We start from the raw sequence: 21,701 nt of genomic DNA, 5'->3' as shown, positions 1-21,701 counted from the left end.
TGTAAAACTATAAGAACCAATAGAATAATTAAACTTAAATAAAATAATTAGCTATACTTTTTATTTTTTTGGTAAGAAAATTTATGTAATTCATTTATTTTTTAAAAAAAATATATTATTAATCTAATTAATAAATTATTTTAAAAATTTTAAAACCTTATATCAAACATAATAAAAAAAATATTTACAAATTGAAGATCCTACACATTCATTTTGCAGGTTGAAATCCTTGAATTAGACCCCCAAATGTTCATGCTTCATCCTCTTGATCATTGATTAATGCTTGTAATTATGTGACGTTTGTGATAGTTGGATTCATCTGGACCGTTAAGCAATTTCATTTTTACATGGTTTTACATCAAATCTAATGAATATATATTTCGTTGAAAAAAACGGGATTGATGAATTGAAACATAAAGTAACGGATATATATATATATATATATATATAATAGTCAATTACCGTAGATGTCACTAATTAAGTTAAAGAAGTTAAGAGGGGAAAGCTCAAAATTATGCTCCTACCCTTTGTCTTTTCATTCCAGAAAGGCCTTGTACTAGAAAAGGAAAACCACTAATTAAACAACTATGTTTAGGTATTTAATTGATTAATAATTCGTAGGCATGATTAAGCACTTGTGGCAACGTGGATAAGAGTTTTTCTATAAATAAAGATACTTTATTGATGCGTTTATATATGGGCAAGTAACACTATTAAATCAGAATGGAGCATGATTCAACCAAAGTAAAAAATATAACATAGATAAATTAAAAGCGTGTTTTTATGTAATTCGAAATTGATCAATTTGAAATATATAGACAAAAATTTGTACGTAATTCGAACCTATCTGATTCGAATTATACATACAGGTTGACCCAGGATAGTTCGAATTACACTCATTCGAATTATAAGGGATGCAATTCGAATTACACTAAAAAAACAAAATTATCTAGAATATTGGACCAGTTCAATGTTAATCAGATTTTTTATTTTTATTATAAAATATAAAAAAATTAATTCTAAAAAAAATTATGTTATTTTTTAGGATTTAATTTTTTTTATTATGTTTTTATAAAGTTTGCACAAAATTCACCTATCACGTTAACTAAACTTATTTATTTACATAAAGTTTGTTTATGGACTCAACAAACCTGTTTACGTTTTAATACGATTTAAATTGTATTAGTATATTTTTATTTTTAATCAATTTAATTTTATTTAAATAATTAGATTTTTAAATTATAAAATTTGTATTAGTTTATAATTTAAAATTTAAATAGATATAATTTAAATGAATGATTTATAAAATTGTATGTATTCGTATTATTATTGTACTCACATGATTAATTATATTTATTCAATTTAAAAAAAATAACGATCGTTAATTTTTAACTAACAAATAAATACATTTATATTATTTTTAAATTAACATTTTTTAGATAAATATACTCTTATTATTTTAATTTTTAATTTAAATAAACATATTTGTATTATTCCTGGTTGATACATTAACCCTTGTAATTTTCGTTAACCTTCTTACCAATTTTTATTTTTCTCTCTTTTCATGGACTTTTTTATTCACTTATTTTATTTTTTAACTAGTTGCAAATTTGCAATTTTAAGAGCAATTCAATATTTTAAGCTATTATGAGTGGTTTGGTCATTGATAATCGTTTTCTGCTTTCTAGGTTAGGAAACTTGAGGGGCAAGGATTGCCCACAAAATAGGCTAAGACTATAACTGTTGCCATAACTGAAGTTTTGAATGACAGCCTGAAAAATGTATCAAAATTATTAGTATCAAAAGCAGAAATGTAAAGAGTAAAACCCATGTTTATATTATTCTTTATTTGGTTCCTTTGTGAAGTTTATTACTCTCTTGAAATCTAATATCAAAAGTAGTTAGAATATTACTGACTAATATAGGTGACATAAATTACAGTAATCCATAACATAATCTTTTTATATTTGTGTGTCAATATTAAGAATTAGGATACATGTGTACTCCCACTATACTCCCACTTTTTTAACTGTTATTTAGTAATTACAAAGCATCTGTTTTTAGTTGTTATTCTGAACAACAATGATACATTCTATTACATTGATATGATTGTTAAATTACCTCATTGAATGATGTTGTAATATCGGGCTAACATTTTAGTTCGTTGTCTTTTCAAATGGACATATTTATTCAAATAATTTTAACTTCTATTAATAAATTGAATTAAAAATAACATATACAAATAGACATATTTATTAAATTTTAATAATATATAAAAATTTAACGATTTTTTAAATATTTTTTTAATAATAGAAGTATATTTTTATATACTTTAAATACTTTATAAAAAAATATTTAAATATTTTATAAAAAGAGTATTTAATAAATATATTATTAAAAAAATATTTAAAAAATTGTTAAATATTTATATGTTATTAAAATTTAATAAATATGTCTATTTTTATATATGATTTTTAATTTAATTTATTAATAAGAGTTAAGAACTTAAAATTAACTTATATTTGACCATTTTATATTAAAATTAATTTTAATAAAATAAATATTATTTGAATAATATTAATTAAAATTATTTTTAGATCGATAATTATTAAAAAAATATGATATTAAATTATAATATTATCTTTTTAAATTTGGTATAATAATTTTTTTATATTTTTTTATATATTTTTTATATTATATAGTATTTTTTTTAGTATTCTATTTTAGTATGTTATAATTTTTTATTATTATAATAAAAATTAATATTTATTTATTTATAAATTTAAAAATAACATATAAAAATTGATAAGTTAAGTATTTTTTTATTACAAAATTTTTATTAATATTTATATAAGTTGATTTTGTATTAAATTTAACAGTCGAAATTTTATGTATAGATAGAATTCAATTTTCCAGTGAATCAAAACTAACCCATTCAAATTAGCTAAATTCGAACTATAATTCGAATTCTTCAAGCACTAATTCGAATAAGCTAGATTAAAATTTTCTATGCATAATTTGAATCAGGTTGATTCGAACTTTCCCATGCATAATTCGAATCAGTCTGATTCGAACTACTAAAACTGCAAACTCCCTCGTTAATTTGAAGAGGTTTGATTCGAATTATTAAACTTTTTAGTTCGAATAAGGTTATTGATTCGAATTATATATAGACATGCTTTTTTGTTGATCCATGTCTTATTTTTTTATTTGACTTAATCATGTAAAATCTCATACAAAATGACTTAATACTGTCATTTTCTCTTTATATATACTACTTTATTTGCTCAACTATATGATTTCGATTTCATTATTGTATTTTTCAGAATCTTAACTTCTATATTTATAATTTTCATTTGTAAATTTGGAAAAAAAGCCATATATGAGAGCAATAAAAGACAAGAATAAGTTCTTGTTTTCCTTTACCCTAATTTCAGTAAGTACTTAATTTGTGATCATATTATACGTAGTTATCACTCAGTTCATATTGCAACAGCTGGAAACTTTGATATGTATATATATATAATACAAAGGTGCAACTGGTTTAATAATTAATATAATTTTCTGTTAATCCTATAATAAATGAAAAATATTAATACTTAGTGAAAAAATTAAAAGTTGATTAGTATTAATTCAAATATCCAACATTTCTCTAAATAAATAATATAGATGCATGTTTAATTTCTTGAAGAAATTAAATAGCCGATCGAAACATTGACTTTCAAATTATTACGATAAAAATGCAAAGATTCTCCATGATTGAGTTCATTTATTTTAGTTTGAGAATATATTTAAAGATTTAATTTAATATTATAAACAGTGAATATTCTGTTTGTTATAATTATGCTGAATATATTTTTTTTTAAATTAGCATATGATTATTTTATTAACACCCCTTATGATTAAGATTAAGTTCTCATGTTTTATACTTGACAATAAACATTGGCATAAATAAACTTACCCAATGTAATATTCGTGAAGATAATAAACATTTCGAAATAAAACATCTCATCTCTTATTAATTAAAATATTTGCCTAACATTAACCGATAATCATTCATAACGCATGCATCCACCTTTAAACGTATGAAAAAGAAACAACTTGTAAAATCTTCAAAAACTAGTTAGTCCTAAAATAGTAATATTAAAAAGATAAAAAAATAAAATGATAATAATTAATGAATATTAAATAAAATAAATTTTAATTATTTTAAATTAATATTTTTTTGTTATCAAATATTTTTGTAAAATACCAAGGTTTGACATTTGAAATTTTGAATAACACCAACGTATAAGGTTAAACTTCTGATTTAATATTTAATTATCTGCCAATGTAACAAAAGCATATAGCAGCTACCTTTCACACCTGCGTCTCTAGGTAGAACTCATTTTTTAAGTACTTTAATGAAAGTAATAAACATTGAATATTATTGAAGCACAATAAAAAACTTGTGATGAAGGTTTAAATTGAACTCTAAGGAAGAATATAATAATAAATCAATTATCCCTTGAGTGTAACATATCTGCTTGTAATTTAATAAATAAATGAAAACATCTCTGTCAAGTGTCAACGATAGCTTAAGTTAAAATCAATACGACAAGTTCCTACCATACACAATAAATACGTACCAAAATTTAAGAACACAAAAATATAAAATAACTGACAAATTAACAAGATACACACAAACACAAAAAAAAAAAAGCAAATATATATAAGAGATAAATGGAGAATAATATTTCTATTCTGGCTAACAGATCAGTGGACTCTAGTCATTAGTACGTAAAATCTTCAATGAAACAAAAAGAGTGCTTTCTTCTTTATTACATAAATATATGGAAGCTCATTTTTTTTAGGTCCATGCAAAACCCTAATACTTCACCTCACCATAGAACCTGATCCTCTAAGTTGGCTCTTCTGGTTAGTGGTTACGGCACTAACAAGAATTAGACACATCTTTACAAATTACAACACTAAAAGAATTTAATCACTTTTATTAATATATAAATAATTATTTAAAAAATAAATATAATTAAATAATTATCTAAAATATTTTACAGTAATTTATAAGAGTTTAATTTTGATGTACTGATAATAGGGCTGTCAAACTGGTTAGTCCGACCCATTAAATTCGTGGGTTAAATAGGCTGTCCCTTTAAGCTTGCTTTATTCAAAGGCCATGATTTTTCGTTCCGGATCGTTTATAGTAAATCTGATGGGTTAAACGAGTCAGTCCGTTTATCTTTTTATTTTATTTTTTGAAAAATAATTTGATAAAAATTATTACTTTTATGTCAAAATTAATATTTTTAAAATTGGTGGGTCGGATTTTCGGGTCGGATAGAGAAAAACATCGGCTAAAAGTGCTACTTTTTTTTGGACAAATGTAAAAAAAATTAAACGAGCCACTCATTTAGTCCGCGGACTAACCCGTTTAACCCGTCATCTTTTTCAGGTTAATTGGGTTCAGTCCGTTTAGCCCGAAATTTAAACGGACTTAATTTTAGAGACAAATTCCGACCATTTAAATAGGTAAACAGACTGGCTCGATGGGTTTAGCCCATTTTAAAGGTTCTAACTGACAATATAAAACGTTTCGTGCAATCACAACTGTTCTTATTTACGTAGTTAATATAAAAATAATTATTTTTGTTAATGTGATTTTATTTAATTGAATGTAAATGTAAAACAGTTTTATACTGCATTAAAAATAAATTCAATTTATAAATTAAATATATTTTTCGTTTCAAATTAAATAATGATAACTACTTTGTGAGCTTTGTATTTTGCAATAGTAGTGAGATGTCAATCTCTGTCTGTCTATATATGAAAAGGGATTCATATGAAACCGACCAATAAAGACAAAACCCTTTTTATTTCTCATTTATCCCTTGCTTTCTCCACTCACTAACACATTCAATTATATGATTCAAACGCACTCAATCCTCTTTTGTTGCTGTTTTTCTTCTTCATTTCTTTTCTTCACCTAACTTAATCTCCTATTTTCCCAATTAAATATATTTCTATATGCTCCCTGAAGTTAAGGTTGGATTCAAACATTCCCAGATTAAAATTTTCCTTTTTTTTCTTGATTTTGGGGGGTACTTGCTTGTTTTTACTTGGAAATTGAGGTCATCCTTCTTTTTTTTTAATTAGGTGACATCCAAAGTTTCATTTTTCAATAGAATCTTGATGGTTTATGGTAATATGCCAAGGTTATGTCTCGAATCATGAAGTGGGTTGTTGAAAGATATTCATTTTCAAAGTTTTATTTGATCACATTGATCTTCCTCTGCAATTAAAAGCAGCATTTTTGTTTATCCGTTTCAAGTTTAGTTTTTGGTGGTTGGAGTTTGCACTGTGGCATGTATATGTAGTAAGGATTTCTTTTCTGGTTAGAAAATAATTGAGTTGAACGAATTGGTAATGGATCAAGCCGCAAGTGAGGGGAGTGGTGAGGTAATGGATCCTGTTCATGAAAGAGTTGATGATAATTTGAGTCATGAACCTGATGGGGCTGCAATTGATGCAGTAGGTAGGGGTAGCTTGGGTGAGAGAACCACTATAAGTGGAGAAGTTGGAACTTCAGAACAAAAGGGTAAGGATTTGGGATCAGATAAGGAGTTAAAGGTGGAACCTGAGGAAGTTGAGAGTGGGAAGAAGTGTGATTACCAAAAAAACAGTGAAACAATGTCTGAGGTTGATCAAGGAACTAGTTATAATTCAAGCAATTTGGTTAATCAGCAAGTGGTTGAAACCGTGGTTGTAATAGAGGCTGTTCAGAGTGAGTGTGTTAACAGGGACAGTATGAAATTGGAGCTGAAGGTAAATGAATCAGGGTTGAGCAAAGTATCTGTGAGAGCCCCCAAAGGGGTTTCTGAAATGACAGATAAGAATTCTTGTGTGATTGATATAAGGTGCACCAACCACAAACGGTTTAGTGAGAGTTCAGAAGGTGAAAGGATTTGTAGGATTTGCCACCTTGCTTCTGGGAGACCATCAGATGCAACAGCTGTTGGAACTGCCAATGGTGCTACTAGTACTGATTTGATTCAGCTTGGTTGTTCATGTAAGGATGAGCTTGGCATTGCGCATATTCATTGTGCTGAGGCCTGGTTCAAGCTTAAAGGAAACAGGTACATGTGTTGTTATCAATGTTTTTTTTTCCAATTTATATATCCATGTGTACATGTCTTGTGAAATATTTGGAAGTATGCAGCAGCTTCAGACTATTTGATTATCATGATTATCATCTATCCTTGGAATCCAAGAGTAAATGGCTGTGCTTGTATCTTGCATGTCAATTATGACCAGACTATTTGATGTTTATTCAAAATTGTAAAGAGTCTTTTGATTCTGCACTTTCCCTGCTCTGAATTTTGATGATTTGTTGGGCTTGGACTAGGAAAAGCTTATAGTATCATCACCCTAAAATGATTCTTATTTTTTAGAAGCATAACACTTTTCTTCAAACCCCTTTTTATTGTATATTCTTGGATGCCAAATTTGGTATTGGTATAAAATATTAAGGTAGGTAAAAACTCACATATAGTTAACTTCAGAACCGTTAGATAATAATTTAGTCAAACATGTCAAATCATGTAACGATTTTCAACTAGCAACTTTACATGAAGATAACTGCATGTGAGTCTTATCACTGATCGTTCAAAAACTATTAAATTCCGAATTCGCAAATTGCTCCATGTTAAATACATTTTTTGTTGCATTTTATTACAGAATAAATTGCTTATTAGCTACTCTTTCTAACAACAGATTATGTGAAATATGTGGCGAGATTGCGAAAAACGTGTCGGGTGTTGCTGATGCTGGATTCATGGAAGAGTGGAACGAAGGGAGATTCATGGACCAAGATAACTCATCACGCAGGTTTGGTGGATGTTGGCGAGGACAGCCATTTTGTAACTTCTTGATGGCATGCCTTGTAATTGCTTTTGTTCTTCCATGGTTTTTTCGTGTAAATATGTTCTAGCTACGAATTCAATCACTGTTCTTCCCTTCCATTCTTCATTACACGCATACATATTGAGTGTTTTATTGGTTCCTGGCCTAAAAAAACGGTTGCTGAAGCTTATACATATAAAAGAAGTTGCCAACTTCACAGGTTACTGAAAGATTGTTTCCCTGTTGCAATCTTTGTGGGGTGTGTGTGTGTGTGTCTGTCTCTTTTGATCTGTTGTGAATATTGGAACCTCTGTTTCCATTTTCTTTCCTTGAAAGAAATGAGAGAAAAATAATAATAGAAAAAATACACATATATATTTTACATTTGAAAGAGGGGGGTGTGACTGCAAAAAATTAAAAGTTGTCTAAGGTTTGTTCCTTAGCTTTCTTGTGTGAACAAATTCTTGATCTTGGTTAATGACACAACAACATCTGTCACTGTAATTCGTTCTTCAGGTGGATTTACACAACAACTCAAAGCTAATTCTAATATAGATGATATATGGGGCAATATATTATCAATTTGTTCACCATATAATTGTACTAAATTGTAATCCACAACTTCTATGATTGAATTTGGCAGTGATTGGTTAATCCAACTTTTCAAGCTCAATTCTGCAGCAAACATATCATCTGTAGGCATCTTTCTTGTGAAGACTTCCATTAACATAATTCCATAGCTATACACATCTCCTTTGACAGAAATAATTCCCATAGATCCATACTCTACAAGTCAATACTAATTACTAGTTATTTTCAAATGTTCTCAATATAATAAACAAATATAATAAAGTAAATAATTTTTCCACAACAAGTAATTAAGACTTATAGTTTATAATTTGTCTAGGCATGTCTAGTATTACCATTCCTATCTTGATGTCACTCCTAACTTTATAAGATTTTGTTATAGATATGCTTTATAATGATGGAAATATGTCCAAAATAGGGATGACATTATAAATTGGGAATCAACTATACTATGTGTATATTTATAATGACTGATTTGGTGGCTGATTTATAGTGTGCAAATAGTATTTTTGATTTGCGAGTCATAATATCCACATCCATCATTTAAAGATATGTTTAACTAAGACAAAATCCAAAGGAAAATACAATAGTGATAAGGAATTACCTGGTGCAACATAGCCAAGAGTGGCTAAGTAGGTCTTTGTATGAACTTTAGATTGTCCCTTATCCAAGAGTTTAGCAATGCCAAAATCACTTACATGTGCCACCATGTCTTCATCTAACATGACATTGCTAGGCTTCAAGTCACAATGAACAACTGGAGTTGAAAAACCATGATGCAGATATTCCAATGCAGATGCCACATCTAACATTATACTCAACCTTTCAAAGAAATCTAAACAGTACTCATGTGAGTACAACCATTTGTCAAGACTTCCATTTGGCATAAACTCCATCACCAAGGATTTGAAATCATCATTTGAACAACTGCTAATAATCTTAACAAGATTTCGATGGCGTAGATTGCGCATTGCATTGCATTCCACTTCAAAACTGTGTGCTGTTTCTTCTGAATCCAAATCAAGCACTTTGATTGCAACTATCAACCCACCAGAGAGCTTCCCTTGATATACAGAACCAAATCCCCCCTTTCCAATTAAATTACTCTCACTAAATCCATTAGTTGCTCGTACAAGTTCATAGTAGGAAAGCCTTCTTGTTTCCAAAGTTGATGAATTTCTCTCATGACGAGTTTTAACATTTTTTCTCTTACATTGCAGAACTACTATGAATGCAACAACCAAAATGATTGACACAACTATAGGTGGAATGCATTTGAGCAAAAGCAACATTGTCCTTGATCTTTGCCTATCTTTCTTAGAACATGGAGGGACCAATAGGCGAGGATTACCACAAAGTGCTTCATTATGCATGAAAGATTGAGCAGTGAAATTTACAAATGGTCCATCATTAGGAATCTCTCCTTGCAATTTATTATAAGACAAGTTGATGTATTTAAGATAAACAAGTGACTCTAAGGATTTTGGAATCGCACCTGACAAAAGATTTCGAGATAAGTCCAGTGAGCTTAAGCTTACCATTTCGCCGTACGACGCAGGAATAGACCCTTGAAATTTGTTGCTTGCCAGGGACAAATTTTGCAGTGTTCCCAAGGAACTTATGGTTGTAGGAATGTTGCCTGAAAACTCATTTTTTGATAGATCCAATAGAACCAGAGCTCTCAATCTTCCTATATCATATGGAAGTTCTCCAACAAGAGCATTAGATGATAAATTTACCTCTAAGACATCCTTGAGATTCCAAAAAGAAGATGGTATCTCTGAAATCAATTTGTTAGAATCCATGTAAACGATTCTAAGAGAGGCCATATTTCCCAAGCATGTTGGTATAACTCCAGATAGCTTATTACTTGATAGAGACAGCACACTTAAGCTCCCAATTTCACAAAGCTCATCTATGATGGATCCCTGCAATTCATTGTAGCTCAAATTCAAAGACTGAAGCTTCTGTAACCCTTTAATTGTAGTAGGAATTGGTCCACTTATATCATTCCCATACAAATTTAAATTCAACAAGCTACTTATGTTTCCTATTTCCAATGGAATGTTGCCATAAATTTTACAGAGATCTGCTTGAAAAAGTTCTAGAGACTTTGATAAATTTCCAATCGACTTAGGAAGACTCGCCTTTAAAGGATTGCCAGTTACTACAATACGCTTCAACTGTGTACAACTTGTCAAGGATGTAAGGAATTCAAGTTCATGAGAACTTGTCAAATTATTGCCACCTATATGAAGAACTTCAAGGATTGATAGATATCGAAATCCGGTAGGCATGAGTCCATTGAATTGATTCTCACTCAAGTCAATTTTAGTAAGCAAAGTAGCATTGAATAAACCATTTGGAATGCTTCCAACAAGCTTGTTCCCAGTTAAGTGTAGTTGCACCAAGCTAGGCAGAGTATACCCCATTTCTGATGGTAGAACACCTGAGAGAGAGTTGTATGAAAGATACAAGTATTTCAATGTTGAAATGTTGAAGATCTTTGATGGAATTGGTCCACTCAAATCGTTAAACCCCACTGCAAGATGCTCAAATTTACCAAGATTTTCAATCTCCATGGGTATTGGACCTTCATAAACAGAGATATTTTTGTGAAAGAAAAGATAGATATTGATTAATAGGTGACATAAATTTGTTATGTATAATGGCTGAAATATTGTTGTACAAAATTATGGAGGACATATTATTGTACCTGTGAAAAAGTTATTGGATAAACTTAATAGTACCAGAGATGTGCAGTTACCAATTGATGCTGGAATAGTTCCCTCAAATTGATTAAAATCCAAAAGAAGGAATTCAAGTTGAGGAAGCTGATGGCACAACTCTTTAGGGAGAGTTCCATTTAAATTGTTGTAGCCAGCACTGAAATGCCTCAATGAAGAGATGTTCAACAGAGACACTGGAATCTCACCTATATAAGCAACACTATTCACTTATTACTGCAATGTTGAGATGTTTAACATGTGATAATGTGTGCTAAAATATAAGGTATTATTACCTGACAAGGTGTTATAACCAAGGCTAATGACTTCAAGTGAAGAGAGATTAGATATGGCTGGTGGAATGAATCCTGAAAGAGAGTTGTTATCTAACCTCAAAACCTTCAAATGTTGAAGCTGTCCAATGACTGGTAGAATAGTATTGGATCCTTTGCTGAAACTTGATGAACAGTCCAAGTAAACCAACTTAGAAAAGTTGGATATTGAGTCCAAAATGAAACCACCAAAGTTGTTATAACTCAGGTTGAGCAACTTCAGTTGTTGCAACTGATACAATTCATGTGGCAACTCACCATGGAAGCTGTTTCCTTTGAGATCAAGCTCCTCAAGGAATGAGAGGCTCCCCACTTGTGGAGGAATGGTACCTACAAGCCCCATGTTGCTGAGATTCAAAGACTTCACTCTTCCATTACCCAAATCACATGTAACACCAACCCAGTTGCACAGAGAAGAAGATGATGATGATGAGGTTGACCAATTACTAAGCATGAGATTATTGGGGTCTGAAGTAATGGAAGACTTGAATGCAAGAAGAGCATGTTCATCATCTGTGCTGATGTTCACTTCACTCAGAACTAAGCATGCCATGAAGTAAAATAGTGAGAGACAGAAGGTAGAGAGATAAAAACATAGTTTTGCCATTACATCAATAGGTTGGATTGGATGAATCTAAGCACCTGAAAGAAGAGAATATAACTTGCACAAATGCTTTTTTTTTTTTTAATATGACCTGATGAACACATTTTTCTTTAACAGATAATTTTTAGTTGCCAACTTATGTAACTTGTATATAATTTTTCAAAAGAATTTATAACCTTTGAAAAGAAAGACAGAAAATAATTGCATAAAATTCACACTCTAGTGATAATTCACTCAAACTAGTCAAAACTATCCCTTGTACTGTGTGTCCATCATTATTGTTGCAGACAACTTGCCGACCAGAAAACTATGACACTTTTATTTTAGTAAGAGATGGTATGGTTAGCTACATATTTTTCAAAATATTGTTATCAATAATTCAATACATAATTATTTTTTAAAAAAATATTTATTTCTGTTTATTTATAGTCTATATATACAAGTTAAAATTATCACTATTTCTGACCAAAATAAAATTGTCTGTTTTAGAAACATGTGGCAATTTCATTTTGTTTTCTTATGACAAGTGGCACTTTTTATTTTAATGTTGTCATGCATGCCACTACTGACTACTTCATCACCTTTATTTTATTCAGACGTTGTTATTTAATTATATAATCCATACTTTATACCAAGTTGATGAATATTTAAATGATTTCTTGGTAAGGGTAACAAGGACGATGCATGTATGGCATGTCACTAGTACTATTGATGAGCTGTTATGTCATTTTCAGTATCTTGTTTACTATTCTTTCTTAAGAAAAAAATCATTTGTAGATTCTTTCTAATGATACAATTATGTATGTCCTTAAAGTATAAGTGGCTTTTTCATCTCTCTTTAGAATATTGATTTGGTCACTAACTATGATTAATTATGCTCATCTCATGTGTGGAAAGTACTCTTGAGCTCTTTAATTAAGGCGTAACAATATCTATGCATGTGAACTTCTGTAGATATATCTATATAAAATAGGGGCTAGGAGAACAACAATTACATATATTATTATCTTATTTATGACTTGACATTCTTTTAATTTAGCTTTGAAATCCATACAGATGAGCCATGCATATTTCACTGGCTTGCTCATTCTTTCATTAAGGTGAACTCATTCTTGATCTTGGTTAATGCTGCAACCACATCTGTCATTTTAATTCGTTCTTCAGCTGAATCTGTACAACAACTCAAAGCTAATCTCAACACAGATGATATATGAGGCAATACAACATCAATATCTTCATCACCATATAGTTGTATTAAATTAGAGTCCACAACTTCCATCACTGAATTTGGCATTGAGTTGTTGATCCAACTTTTCAAGCTCAACTCTGCAGCAAACATATCATCTGTTGGCATTTTTCTTGTGAATACTTCCATTAGCATGATTCCATAGCTGTACACATCTCCTTTGATTGAAATAATTCCTTTAGATCCATATTCTGCATTTCAGTAATAATAATAATAATGATTATCAAATGTTATCAATATAAGAAGCAAATAAAATAGCTTAGATTGTGCTATAGTTAACTAGAAAGTAATAAGAATTAAGAAAGTACCTGGTGCAACATAGCCTAGTGTAGCCATGGTCTTAGTATGTGTTATGGATTGTCCTTCATCCAAGAGCTTGGCAATGCCAAAGTCACTAACATGTGCAACCATTTCTTGATCTAGTAAGACATTACTAGGCTTCAGATCACAATGAACAACTGGTATTGAAGAACCATAATGAAGATATTCCAATGCAGATGCCACATCCAACATTATATTCAACCTTTGCAAGAAATCTAGGCAATAGTTATGTGAATACAACCATTTGTCCAGGCTTCCATTTGGCATGAATTCCATCACCAAAGATTTGAACTCATCATTTGAGCAACTAGTGATAACCTTAACAAGATTTCGATGGCGTAAATTGCGCATTGCATTGCATTCTGCATCAAAGCTCTTGGATGTTGCTTCCAAGTCCACGTTAATCACTTTAATGGCAACTATCATCCCACTAGAGAGCATGCCTTGATACACAGAACCAAAACCTCCCTTTCCAATTAAGTTACTCTCATTAAATCCATTGGTTGCTTGGACAAGTTCATAGTAGGAAATCCTTTTTGCTGCTCCCAAGTCTGATGAATTCTTTTCAGCTGGATTCTCAACATCTTTTATTCTATGTCGGCGAACAATTATGTATGCAAGAATCAAAATGATTAACACTAGTACAAGGGGTATGCAAATGGCTAAAATCAGTTTTAGCCTTGAACTTTTGCCATCTTGTTTAGCACATGGAGGGACTTGTAAGCGAGGGTTACCACAGAGTGCTTCATTATGCATGAAAGATTGAGCAGTGAAATTGGCAAAAGGTCCACCACTGGGAATCTCTCCTTGCAAGTTATTGTAGGACAAGTTGATGTATTTAAGAAAAGTAAGGGACACTAAGGATTTTGGAATGGAACCAGACAAAAGATTTTGAGACAAGTCCAAAGAGTTTAAGCTTACCAACTGACCAAGTGATTCAGGAATGGAACCTTGCAACTTGTTGCTTGCCAAGGAAAGATTTTGCAGAGCTAGTGAACTTATTGCAGGAATGTCACCTGAAATGTCATTTCTTGATAGATCCAATAGTACAAGAGCTCTCAATTTTTCTATCCCTGGTGAAAGTTGTCCAGTTAAAGCATTGGAGGACAGGTTCACCTCTAAGATGTCATTGAGATTCCAAAAAGAAGATGGAATCCCCGAGTTCAATTTATTAGAATCCATGTAAACCTTTCTAAGAGAAGCCATATTTCCCAAGCATGCTGGTATTGCTCCAGAAAGCTTGTTGCTTGATAAAGCTAGCACACTTAAACTCATGATTTCACAAAGCTCATCAATGATGGATCCCTGCAATCCATTGTAGCTCAGATTCAAAGACTGAAGGTTCTGTAACCTTTTGATTGTAGTAGGAATTGGTCCAGATATATTATTCCCATATAAATTCAAATTCCACAGGCTAGTTATGTTTCCTACTTCCATTGGAATGTTGCCATAGATTCCACAATTATCTGCTTGAAAGAGTACCAAAGATTGGGACAAGTTTCCAATTGATTTAGGAAGAGTTGCATTTAAAGGATTGTTAGATAGGATTATCCTTCTCAAATGTGTAGAACTTGTCAAGGAAGTAAGGAAGTCGAGTTCATGAGAATCATTATCGGTTGTCAAGTTATTGCCACCTATATGGAGAACTTCGAGTATGGTTAGATCTCGAAACGCAGCTGGCATGACTCCGCTGAATTGATTCTCACTCAAGTCCAGTTTAGTGAGCAAAGTAGCATTGAATAAACCACTTGGAATGGTTCCAACAAATTTGTTCCCAGTCAAGTGCAGTTGATCCAGGTTAGGAAGGTTATAGCCTTTGTCTGATGGAAGAGTGCCTGAGAGAGAATTGTAAGAAAGATACAACAATCTCAAAGCTGTACTATTCAGAAGCTTTAGAGGAATAGTTCCACTCAATTTGTTAAATCCAAGCATAAGATACTGAAGATTGTTCAGATCAGCAAGCTCACCTGGTATGGTACCTAGAAGCATAGCAAAATGTCTCAACAATATGGATTCAAGTAGTAAATTGAACAGGACTAAATACATGCAAGAGTAGGTAAATTGGTCAAGTATGAAGAAGTATATACCTGTAAACTGGTTATACATTAGTCTTAAAACTTTGAGTTGTGTGCATCTGCTAATTGATCTTGGAATGATCCCTTCAAATTGATTGGTATCTAGGTACAAACATTCCAGTTGAGGGAGCAAATGACACATATCACTTGGAAGCTGCCCCTTTAACTTGTTCTCCATAAGGCTCATTATCACCAAAGAAGAGATGTTTAAAAGGGAGAATGGAACCTCACCTGTATATATATATATATACACAATAATAAGCATTAAACAATGCTTTCCAGAACATAGTATTTTAGGCATTTACTATCAAGTAATTAACAATGCTGGTGTAAGTTCATACCTTCCAAGTTATTATCATCAAGATATAAATACTGAAGCTTAGTCAAGTTCCCGAAATCGCTTGGCATGGGACCTTTATCGAAACCATTGACGGATAGATTAACATGGATCAACTCTTGGCAGTTATGCCAAACAGTTGGCATCTTACCAGAGAGATCATTTTCGTTGAGATAAAGGTAAGAAAGTTGGGGAAGGCCTTGACAAATGTTTGATGGAAGAGTGCCAGAAAGATCATTGAAGTGAAGAATGAAATCATACAACACTGACATGTTGAATAATGTTGCTGGAATTTTGCCACTAAGCTTATTGTGATCAAATCTCATTCTCCTTAGTTTAGTAAGATCACCCACCTCTCTTGGAATTTCTCCTTTAATTCATCAAATACATGAAAAAACATTATTATGCAAGTTGGAATAATAATAAAGTGTATAAACTCTATGCATGGTAATAGAAAACAACATTCCTAACATCTAGCATCCAAATTTTAACGTTCTTAAAACTGTGAATAATATTTCTAACCAGTAGTTGTCTGATTAATTTATTTAATTTAAAGTGGAAACTCAACTTCACGTGAAGTCGATAATTGAAAGTCGTTAGATGATTTGACTGATTTGACTAAATTTTCATCTAACTTTTAACTATCAACTTCATGTGAAGTCGACTGCAGCTGAGTTTGCTCCTTAATTTAATATCAAGAGAGAGAGTTCAGGTTGTATTGACTTTGGAAGAAAGCTTTTGTTGCTCTCATCAATAACCGGTGCCGGCAAAATTAGAAAAGCTTTTGTTGCATTCACATAAATTCTTTCACAAACTTATTAAATAATTTAATATATTTGACTCAATTATTGTTTAATGATTCTTATCTATTATCTTTAGATAAAAACAAAAAACAGCGTGTATAGAAAACCTTAAACTCAAATTCCTTATTTAATTTCGTGTGAAAACTGATGAGTTAAGACTTAAGAGTTAGTATTTGATTGTTATCTTGCCTCAACCCTCATGTGGTCGTGTACGTATTACATCATGCAGGTAGCAAAAATGGACTTTGAAAAGTCAACCTTCAAATTTCTTTATCTTATCTGTTCAGTTATCTTATCATGTCCCTTTGTACATAGAAAGAATATATACAATGTATTAATTAAAATTAAATTATGGAAAATAATGTTAATATTACTATAACAAATTGAACGTTCACTTAAAAATATAACTTCCACACTACTATTTTAAGTTAAAAACTCGAGTAAATCGACTTTACGTCAAATTGATATCCGAAAGTTATTAGATAAAAATTTAGTTAAATCAATTAAATCATCTAACGACTCTTAGATATCAACTTCACGTGAAGTTTGCTGCACCTGAATTTCCACTCTATTTTAATTACTACTAGAAAAAAAAAGAAAACTAAAAGTGATATACACAAGACTTCTCTCTTAAAAGAAAATGTCTAAATGCATGTGACTATTAGGTACGGAAATAGTACCTGATATGAAGTTAGAACCAAGGTTGAATACTTCAAGCAAAGTGAGGTTGGAAACTGTTGGTGGTATAATTCCAGAAAGTGAGTTATTCTCAAAATTGAAGAGCTTCAATTGGCGAAGTTGGCCAATCACGGGTGGAATAGTTCCATTGATGAGATTTGATGAACAATCGAATTCGACCAAGTTGGACAAGCTGGACACAGATTGAGGAATGGAACCACCAAACGCGTTGGAACTCAAGTTGAGCAACCTTAGTTGTTGCAAAGAAAACATCTCCTGCGGCAACATACCATGAAAGTTGTTGCCTTTGAGGTCAAGCTCCTCAAGGAAAGAGAGGTTCCCCACGTGAGGGGGAATGGTACCTACGAGACCCATGTTACTAAGATTCAGAGACTTCACTCTTCCGTTGTCCGAATCGCAAATGACACCAACCCAGTTGCATAAAGAAGATGATGAAGAGGTTGACCAGTTACCAAGCATGTGATTTGGGTCTGAAGTAATGGAGGATTTGAATGCAAGAAGAGCAGATTCATCATCAGTAGATAACAAAGCAAAGGTGTAATAAAAAGAGAGGAAGAAAACAGAGACATGAAACCATGGGTTGGCCATTTCGGTAGAGAAAAAATGTCCTGAGCTTCTTTAATAATTCTCCTTTCCTATATATAGTAGGCAACATTTTATCATTATTGGTGTCGGTATGTATCCTTTACTATATCTTATACATACAAATAAAATGCTAAGTTGAATATTCAAATTATTGATATATTATATATGTTATTGACTATACTTTAGAATTATGAGTGGAAATTTTTTTTACAAAAATAATGGCGTTCACATTCATGTCCACTAGGTGTACAATTGTACATACATGTTGAGTGTTGTCGTATGTACACGTGTTATTGACTATTGACTATTTTGTGACTCAATACACAGGGTTTCAACTTGAGGCTGAAATGGAAATATTTCAGTCTTAACTCCATTCATTCATCTAAACTGGTTTTAACTAAGCCAATTTCAAAATTAGATGAACATATGTATGTATGGTGAATAAAGTTTAGCCTGATTTTTTTTATATGAAAAAATATTGATTTTTTTTTGAAATGGAATTATTTAGTGAAATTATAGATTGGTGAATTTTGTAGATGAGAAGTCAATACATAAAAGCGCGTTGTAATATGTGAGAGACATGTTAGACACGTGATAATATTTTGGCCAATATGTGATGAGTATTTTGAACACGTGACAACATATTGGTCAACACGTGGGGAACATAATAAGACATGTAGATAGCATGTTGAATAATTTTTACAACACTGTAATACATTTCAAATATAAATATTTAACCAATATACAATTTTCATTTTCATATTAAAAATAATTTCCGTAAAGTCTATCTGTGTGAATAAATAAATCCATACATAGAGTTGATTGTTGTTGTCACCTTCATTTCAAAGAAAGATCGCACACTCTTTTTCCATTCACACTTTTTTTTTTCTCCTTTTGGCTCTATGTATTCTTTCCAAGATGACATGCTCTTACCCTGGAAGGAATTCAAATTAGAGAGCCGCCACCTCAATCATCGTCACGGTGGAATTTCTCAATTCTCATCAGCCACAGCACATTGTTTTTCTCAAACCATTTTTGTACGTGTCACAACCTAAATTTTGTAAACCATGCATATAAAAAGTTATAAACTTATACAATTTTTTGTTCTTATTTCAAACTACTATAAATGCATGCACACATACTTAACTAGCTAATAAGCACTACTATATGCTGATAAATTCCATTTGCGCAATCTTCTTAGTCATCCTCGCGTTTTTCTTCATAGCAGAATTTACTCTTTTCTTTTTTCTTAATATCTTAGAAATTTTACAAATAATAATATAAAATTCTTCAACACTTTAGCATTTAAACTATTCTAAAAAACATTTTATATTTGTCTCTTGGGTAGCTAAATAAAAAACGTCATATAAAAATGGTCTCCACCCAAATTTTAATTTGATTATTTCATTGGTGTAGCTTACAATTGTATCCAAACTTTATCACCAAATTGTTTGCTTTATGAAAAATGAACTAACTATAAACGAAGCCTGGTCAATTTTTTTTTCTTCATCATAAATGATAATAGTCTAATAAAACTTTAATTTGATTAAAGTAATGAAAAAGATAGATTACAAATGTGAAAGAGAATTTGCACCCACAAAAGCAGGTATTTTAATGTACCAAAAAAAGTGAAGTAGGGTTATTATAAAACTAGAGTCAGCTGAATTCTAAATGAACTTTATGTAAAGTCAACGATTCAAATACAATTTTTTTTTATCAATTATCCCAGAACATAAATATATTTTTTTTTTAGTTTCCCACGGTATTCTCCAGCCTGGCAGGCTAAGGGCTAATCTGCCGCGGTACTGAGCTCCAAACCCTGACACTTGCTTAAGCGGACTAGTGAGCTAACCACTAGACCAACCCAACTTAATTAGTAGACCAACCCAACTTGGTTAGAACATAAATATTTTTTTTGTTATCAAAGGAGAAAGGGAAAGAAACTATATGCTTAAGGCCTACATTGGGCTTAGTATTTTTGGACGTACTATATCTTCATTATTGGGCTCCATGACTTTGATGGGCTGCTTATGGACCGTTACCGAAAAAGGAGAAATAAACAAAATGTCTTCTTTTGGGCCTTTAGGGCCCGCATAATTACCAAAAAAAAAAGCTGAGATAGTTAGTTCATAAACCCTAGAAAGCAGAGTGGCTGAACATTCCTGTTGCTGCCGCGCTGCTGCATTTCACTTCCTCACAAAGCGCCATGGTTAGTTCTTTCTTCAAATGCATATCTTTCTTCGGATTTAGATCTACGTTCAGATTTTGTTTATATATTGAATTGTTTTTGTTCTTCTACAACTTGGAATGAGTGTGAACACTTTAATGGATGCAGGCATCGGAGAAGAAGCTTGCGAACCCTATGAGGGAAATCAAAGTGCAGAAGCTTGTCCTCAACATCTCCGTCGGCGAGAGCGGCGATCGTCTCACCAGAGCTTCCAAGGTCTTGGAACAGCTCAGCGGCCAAACCCCTGTCTTCTCCAAGGGTACTCTTTCACCTAAACCCTAAACCTAATCCCTTTTTTGTTGTTTATCTTCTATAATTCGTGGTTTGGTTTGGTTTGGTTTGGTTCACAACAGCTAGGTACACTGTGCGTTCATTTGGAATAAGGCGTAATGAAAAGATTGCTTGCTACGTCACCGTTAGGGGAGACAAGGCCATGCAACTCCTTGAGAGTGGGTTGAAGGTCAAGGAGTATGAGCTGCTTAGGAGGAATTTCAGCGATACTGGCTGCTTTGGTTTTGGAATCCAGGAGCACATTGATCTCGGGATCAAGTAAGTTTCTCATTATTCCCTTAAATCATGTATATTATGTATATTGCTATATAGGAATGTTTAATTAGGGAGAGTCCTTGCAAATTCACATGTTATAAATTGATTTATACTAATATATGAATATGGTGGTTGTGCGATGTTACATTCATTATACATTAGTGGTGCTCAATGAAAAATGTAATCATGTATAAATGTTGAAGTTCAACTCAAAGAAATTTGATGTTGGTTTAAGTGGATTTGCTTACATGAGTGGTTTTTCTTTGGGCATGGTGTTGGAAGATAATAAAATAATTTTTAGTTGTGTGTGTTATGCTAATGTTGTGTTATTTTGCTTCAGGTATGATCCTTCTACTGGGATCTACGGCATGGATTTCTTTGTCGTCTTAGAGCGTGCTGGATACCGTGTGGGTAGGCGGAGGAGACGAAAGTCCCGTGTTGGAATTCAACACAGGGTCACCAAAGATGATGCAATGAAGTGGTTTCAAGTTAAGTACGAAGGAGTTATTCTTAACAAGTCCCAACAAATTGTATCCTAGACAGCACTATTTTAGTTTTTTTTTTTTGGACTGGTAGTCAGCAACATGCAACTATTTCATTTGGTTTTCTTCAAGTTTTGATGGGATTTTTCCCAGTTTTATGAAGCAAGATATTTGTTTCATTTTGAGTTCAATACAATGCCGGTATTGTTTTTATTTAATTTAGGGTGTCAT

The 21,701-nt window shown here is 31.7% G+C and overlaps 4 protein-coding genes across 9 annotated transcripts; 2 read left to right on the top strand and 2 right to left on the bottom strand.

The window, feature by feature from the left end:
• Positions 1-5,755: 5,755 nt before the first annotated feature.
• Positions 5,756-8,129, top strand: LOC112714452 (uncharacterized). The gene is made up of 2 exons (XM_025766057.3): positions 5,756-7,133; positions 7,771-8,129. The coding sequence occupies exons 1-2, from the start codon at positions 6,424-6,426 to the stop codon at positions 7,985-7,987; spliced, it is 927 nt and encodes a 308-aa protein (XP_025621842.1). The 5' UTR covers positions 5,756-6,423; the 3' UTR covers positions 7,988-8,129.
• Positions 8,130-8,189: 60 nt separating this feature from the next.
• LOC112714451 (uncharacterized) lies at positions 8,190-12,499 on the bottom strand. 3 transcript variants are annotated; one of them, XM_025766056.3, is made up of 5 exons: positions 12,188-12,499; positions 11,510-12,085; positions 11,204-11,422; positions 9,092-11,080; positions 8,190-8,685 (listed from the first exon to the last, which is right to left on the bottom strand). In XM_025766056.3, exons 2-5 carry the CDS (start codon positions 11,997-11,999, stop codon positions 8,339-8,341), a joined length of 3,045 nt encoding a protein of 1,014 aa, XP_025621841.1. In that variant the 5' UTR covers positions 12,000-12,085; positions 12,188-12,499; the 3' UTR covers positions 8,190-8,338. The 3 variants fall into 3 exon arrangements, with proteins under 3 accessions (XP_025621841.1, XP_029145341.1, XP_025621839.1); XM_029289508.2 differs by having other exon boundaries at positions 9,092-9,847; positions 9,983-11,080; positions 11,510-12,484; XM_025766054.3 differs by having other exon boundaries at positions 11,510-12,458.
• A 585-nt stretch (positions 12,500-13,084) lies between these two features.
• Positions 13,085-18,357, bottom strand: LOC112714449 (uncharacterized). Of its 3 annotated transcripts, XM_025766052.3 has the most exons (6): positions 17,612-18,357; positions 16,133-16,498; positions 15,804-16,022; positions 15,684-15,695; positions 13,704-15,551; positions 13,085-13,586 (listed from the first exon to the last, which is right to left on the bottom strand). In XM_025766052.3, the coding sequence occupies exons 1-6, from the start codon at positions 18,216-18,218 to the stop codon at positions 13,234-13,236; spliced, it is 3,405 nt and encodes a 1,134-aa protein (XP_025621837.1). In that variant the 5' UTR covers positions 18,219-18,357; the 3' UTR covers positions 13,085-13,233. The 3 variants fall into 3 exon arrangements, with proteins under 3 accessions (XP_025621837.1, XP_025621836.1, XP_025621838.1); XM_025766051.3 differs by having other exon boundaries at positions 13,704-15,695; XM_025766053.3 differs by lacking the exon at positions 15,684-15,695.
• Positions 18,358-20,306: 1,949 nt separating this feature from the next.
• Positions 20,307-21,688, top strand: LOC112714448 (large ribosomal subunit protein uL5). Of its 2 annotated transcripts, XM_025766050.3 has the most exons (4): positions 20,307-20,424; positions 20,551-20,701; positions 20,796-20,991; positions 21,329-21,688. In XM_025766050.3, exons 1-4 carry the CDS (start codon positions 20,422-20,424, stop codon positions 21,525-21,527), a joined length of 549 nt encoding a protein of 182 aa, XP_025621835.1. In that variant the 5' UTR covers positions 20,307-20,421; the 3' UTR covers positions 21,528-21,688. The 2 variants fall into 2 exon arrangements, with proteins under 2 accessions (XP_025621835.1, XP_025621834.1); XM_025766049.2 differs by lacking the exon at positions 20,307-20,424 and having other exon boundaries at positions 20,545-20,701.
• Positions 21,689-21,701: the final 13 nt, after the last annotated feature.

The sequence above is a fragment of the Arachis hypogaea genome, chromosome 10, assembly GCF_003086295.3.
Source record: "Arachis hypogaea cultivar Tifrunner chromosome 10, arahy.Tifrunner.gnm2.J5K5, whole genome shotgun sequence".
In the NCBI taxonomy this organism is placed as follows: Eukaryota; Viridiplantae; Streptophyta; class Magnoliopsida; order Fabales; family Fabaceae; genus Arachis; species Arachis hypogaea.
This window is presented reverse-complemented; position numbering and strand designations above follow the sequence as displayed.

Bases quoted from the DNA above. Each gene is read 5' to 3' on its own strand.
- LOC112714452 (XM_025766057.3), top strand. From the start codon at position 6,424: ATGGATCAAGCCGCAAGTGAGGGGAGTGGTGAGGTAATGGATCCTGTT. The intron at 7,134-7,770 runs GTACATGTGTTG...TTCTAACAACAG, and splicing joins TTCAAGCTTAAAGGAAACAG to ATTATGTGAAATATGTGGCG.
- LOC112714451 (XM_025766054.3), bottom strand. From the start codon at position 12,152: ATGGCAAAACTATGTTTTTATCTCTCTACCTTCTGTCTCTCACTATTT. The intron at 11,423-11,509 runs GTAATAATACCT...TTGCTTATATAG, and splicing joins TGGTTATAACACCTTGTCAG to GTGAGATTCCAGTGTCTCTG. The intron at 8,686-9,091 runs GTAATTCCTTAT...ATTGACTTGTAG, and splicing joins TCTTGGCTATGTTGCACCAG to AGTATGGATCTATGGGAATT.
- LOC112714449 (XM_025766051.3), bottom strand. From the start codon at position 18,218: ATGGCCAACCCATGGTTTCATGTCTCTGTTTTCTTCCTCTCTTTTTAT. The intron at 16,499-17,611 runs GTACTATTTCCG...GATGAATTAAAG, and splicing joins TGGTTCTAACTTCATATCAG to GAGAAATTCCAAGAGAGGTG. The intron at 13,587-13,703 runs GTACTTTCTTAA...ACTGAAATGCAG, and splicing joins ACTAGGCTATGTTGCACCAG to AATATGGATCTAAAGGAATT.
- LOC112714448 (XM_025766049.2), top strand. From the start codon at position 20,545: ATGCAGGCATCGGAGAAGAAGCTTGCGAACCCTATGAGGGAAATCAAA. The intron at 20,702-20,795 runs GTACTCTTTCAC...GGTTCACAACAG, and splicing joins AACCCCTGTCTTCTCCAAGG to CTAGGTACACTGTGCGTTCA. The intron at 20,992-21,328 runs GTAAGTTTCTCA...ATTTTGCTTCAG, and splicing joins CACATTGATCTCGGGATCAA to GTATGATCCTTCTACTGGGA.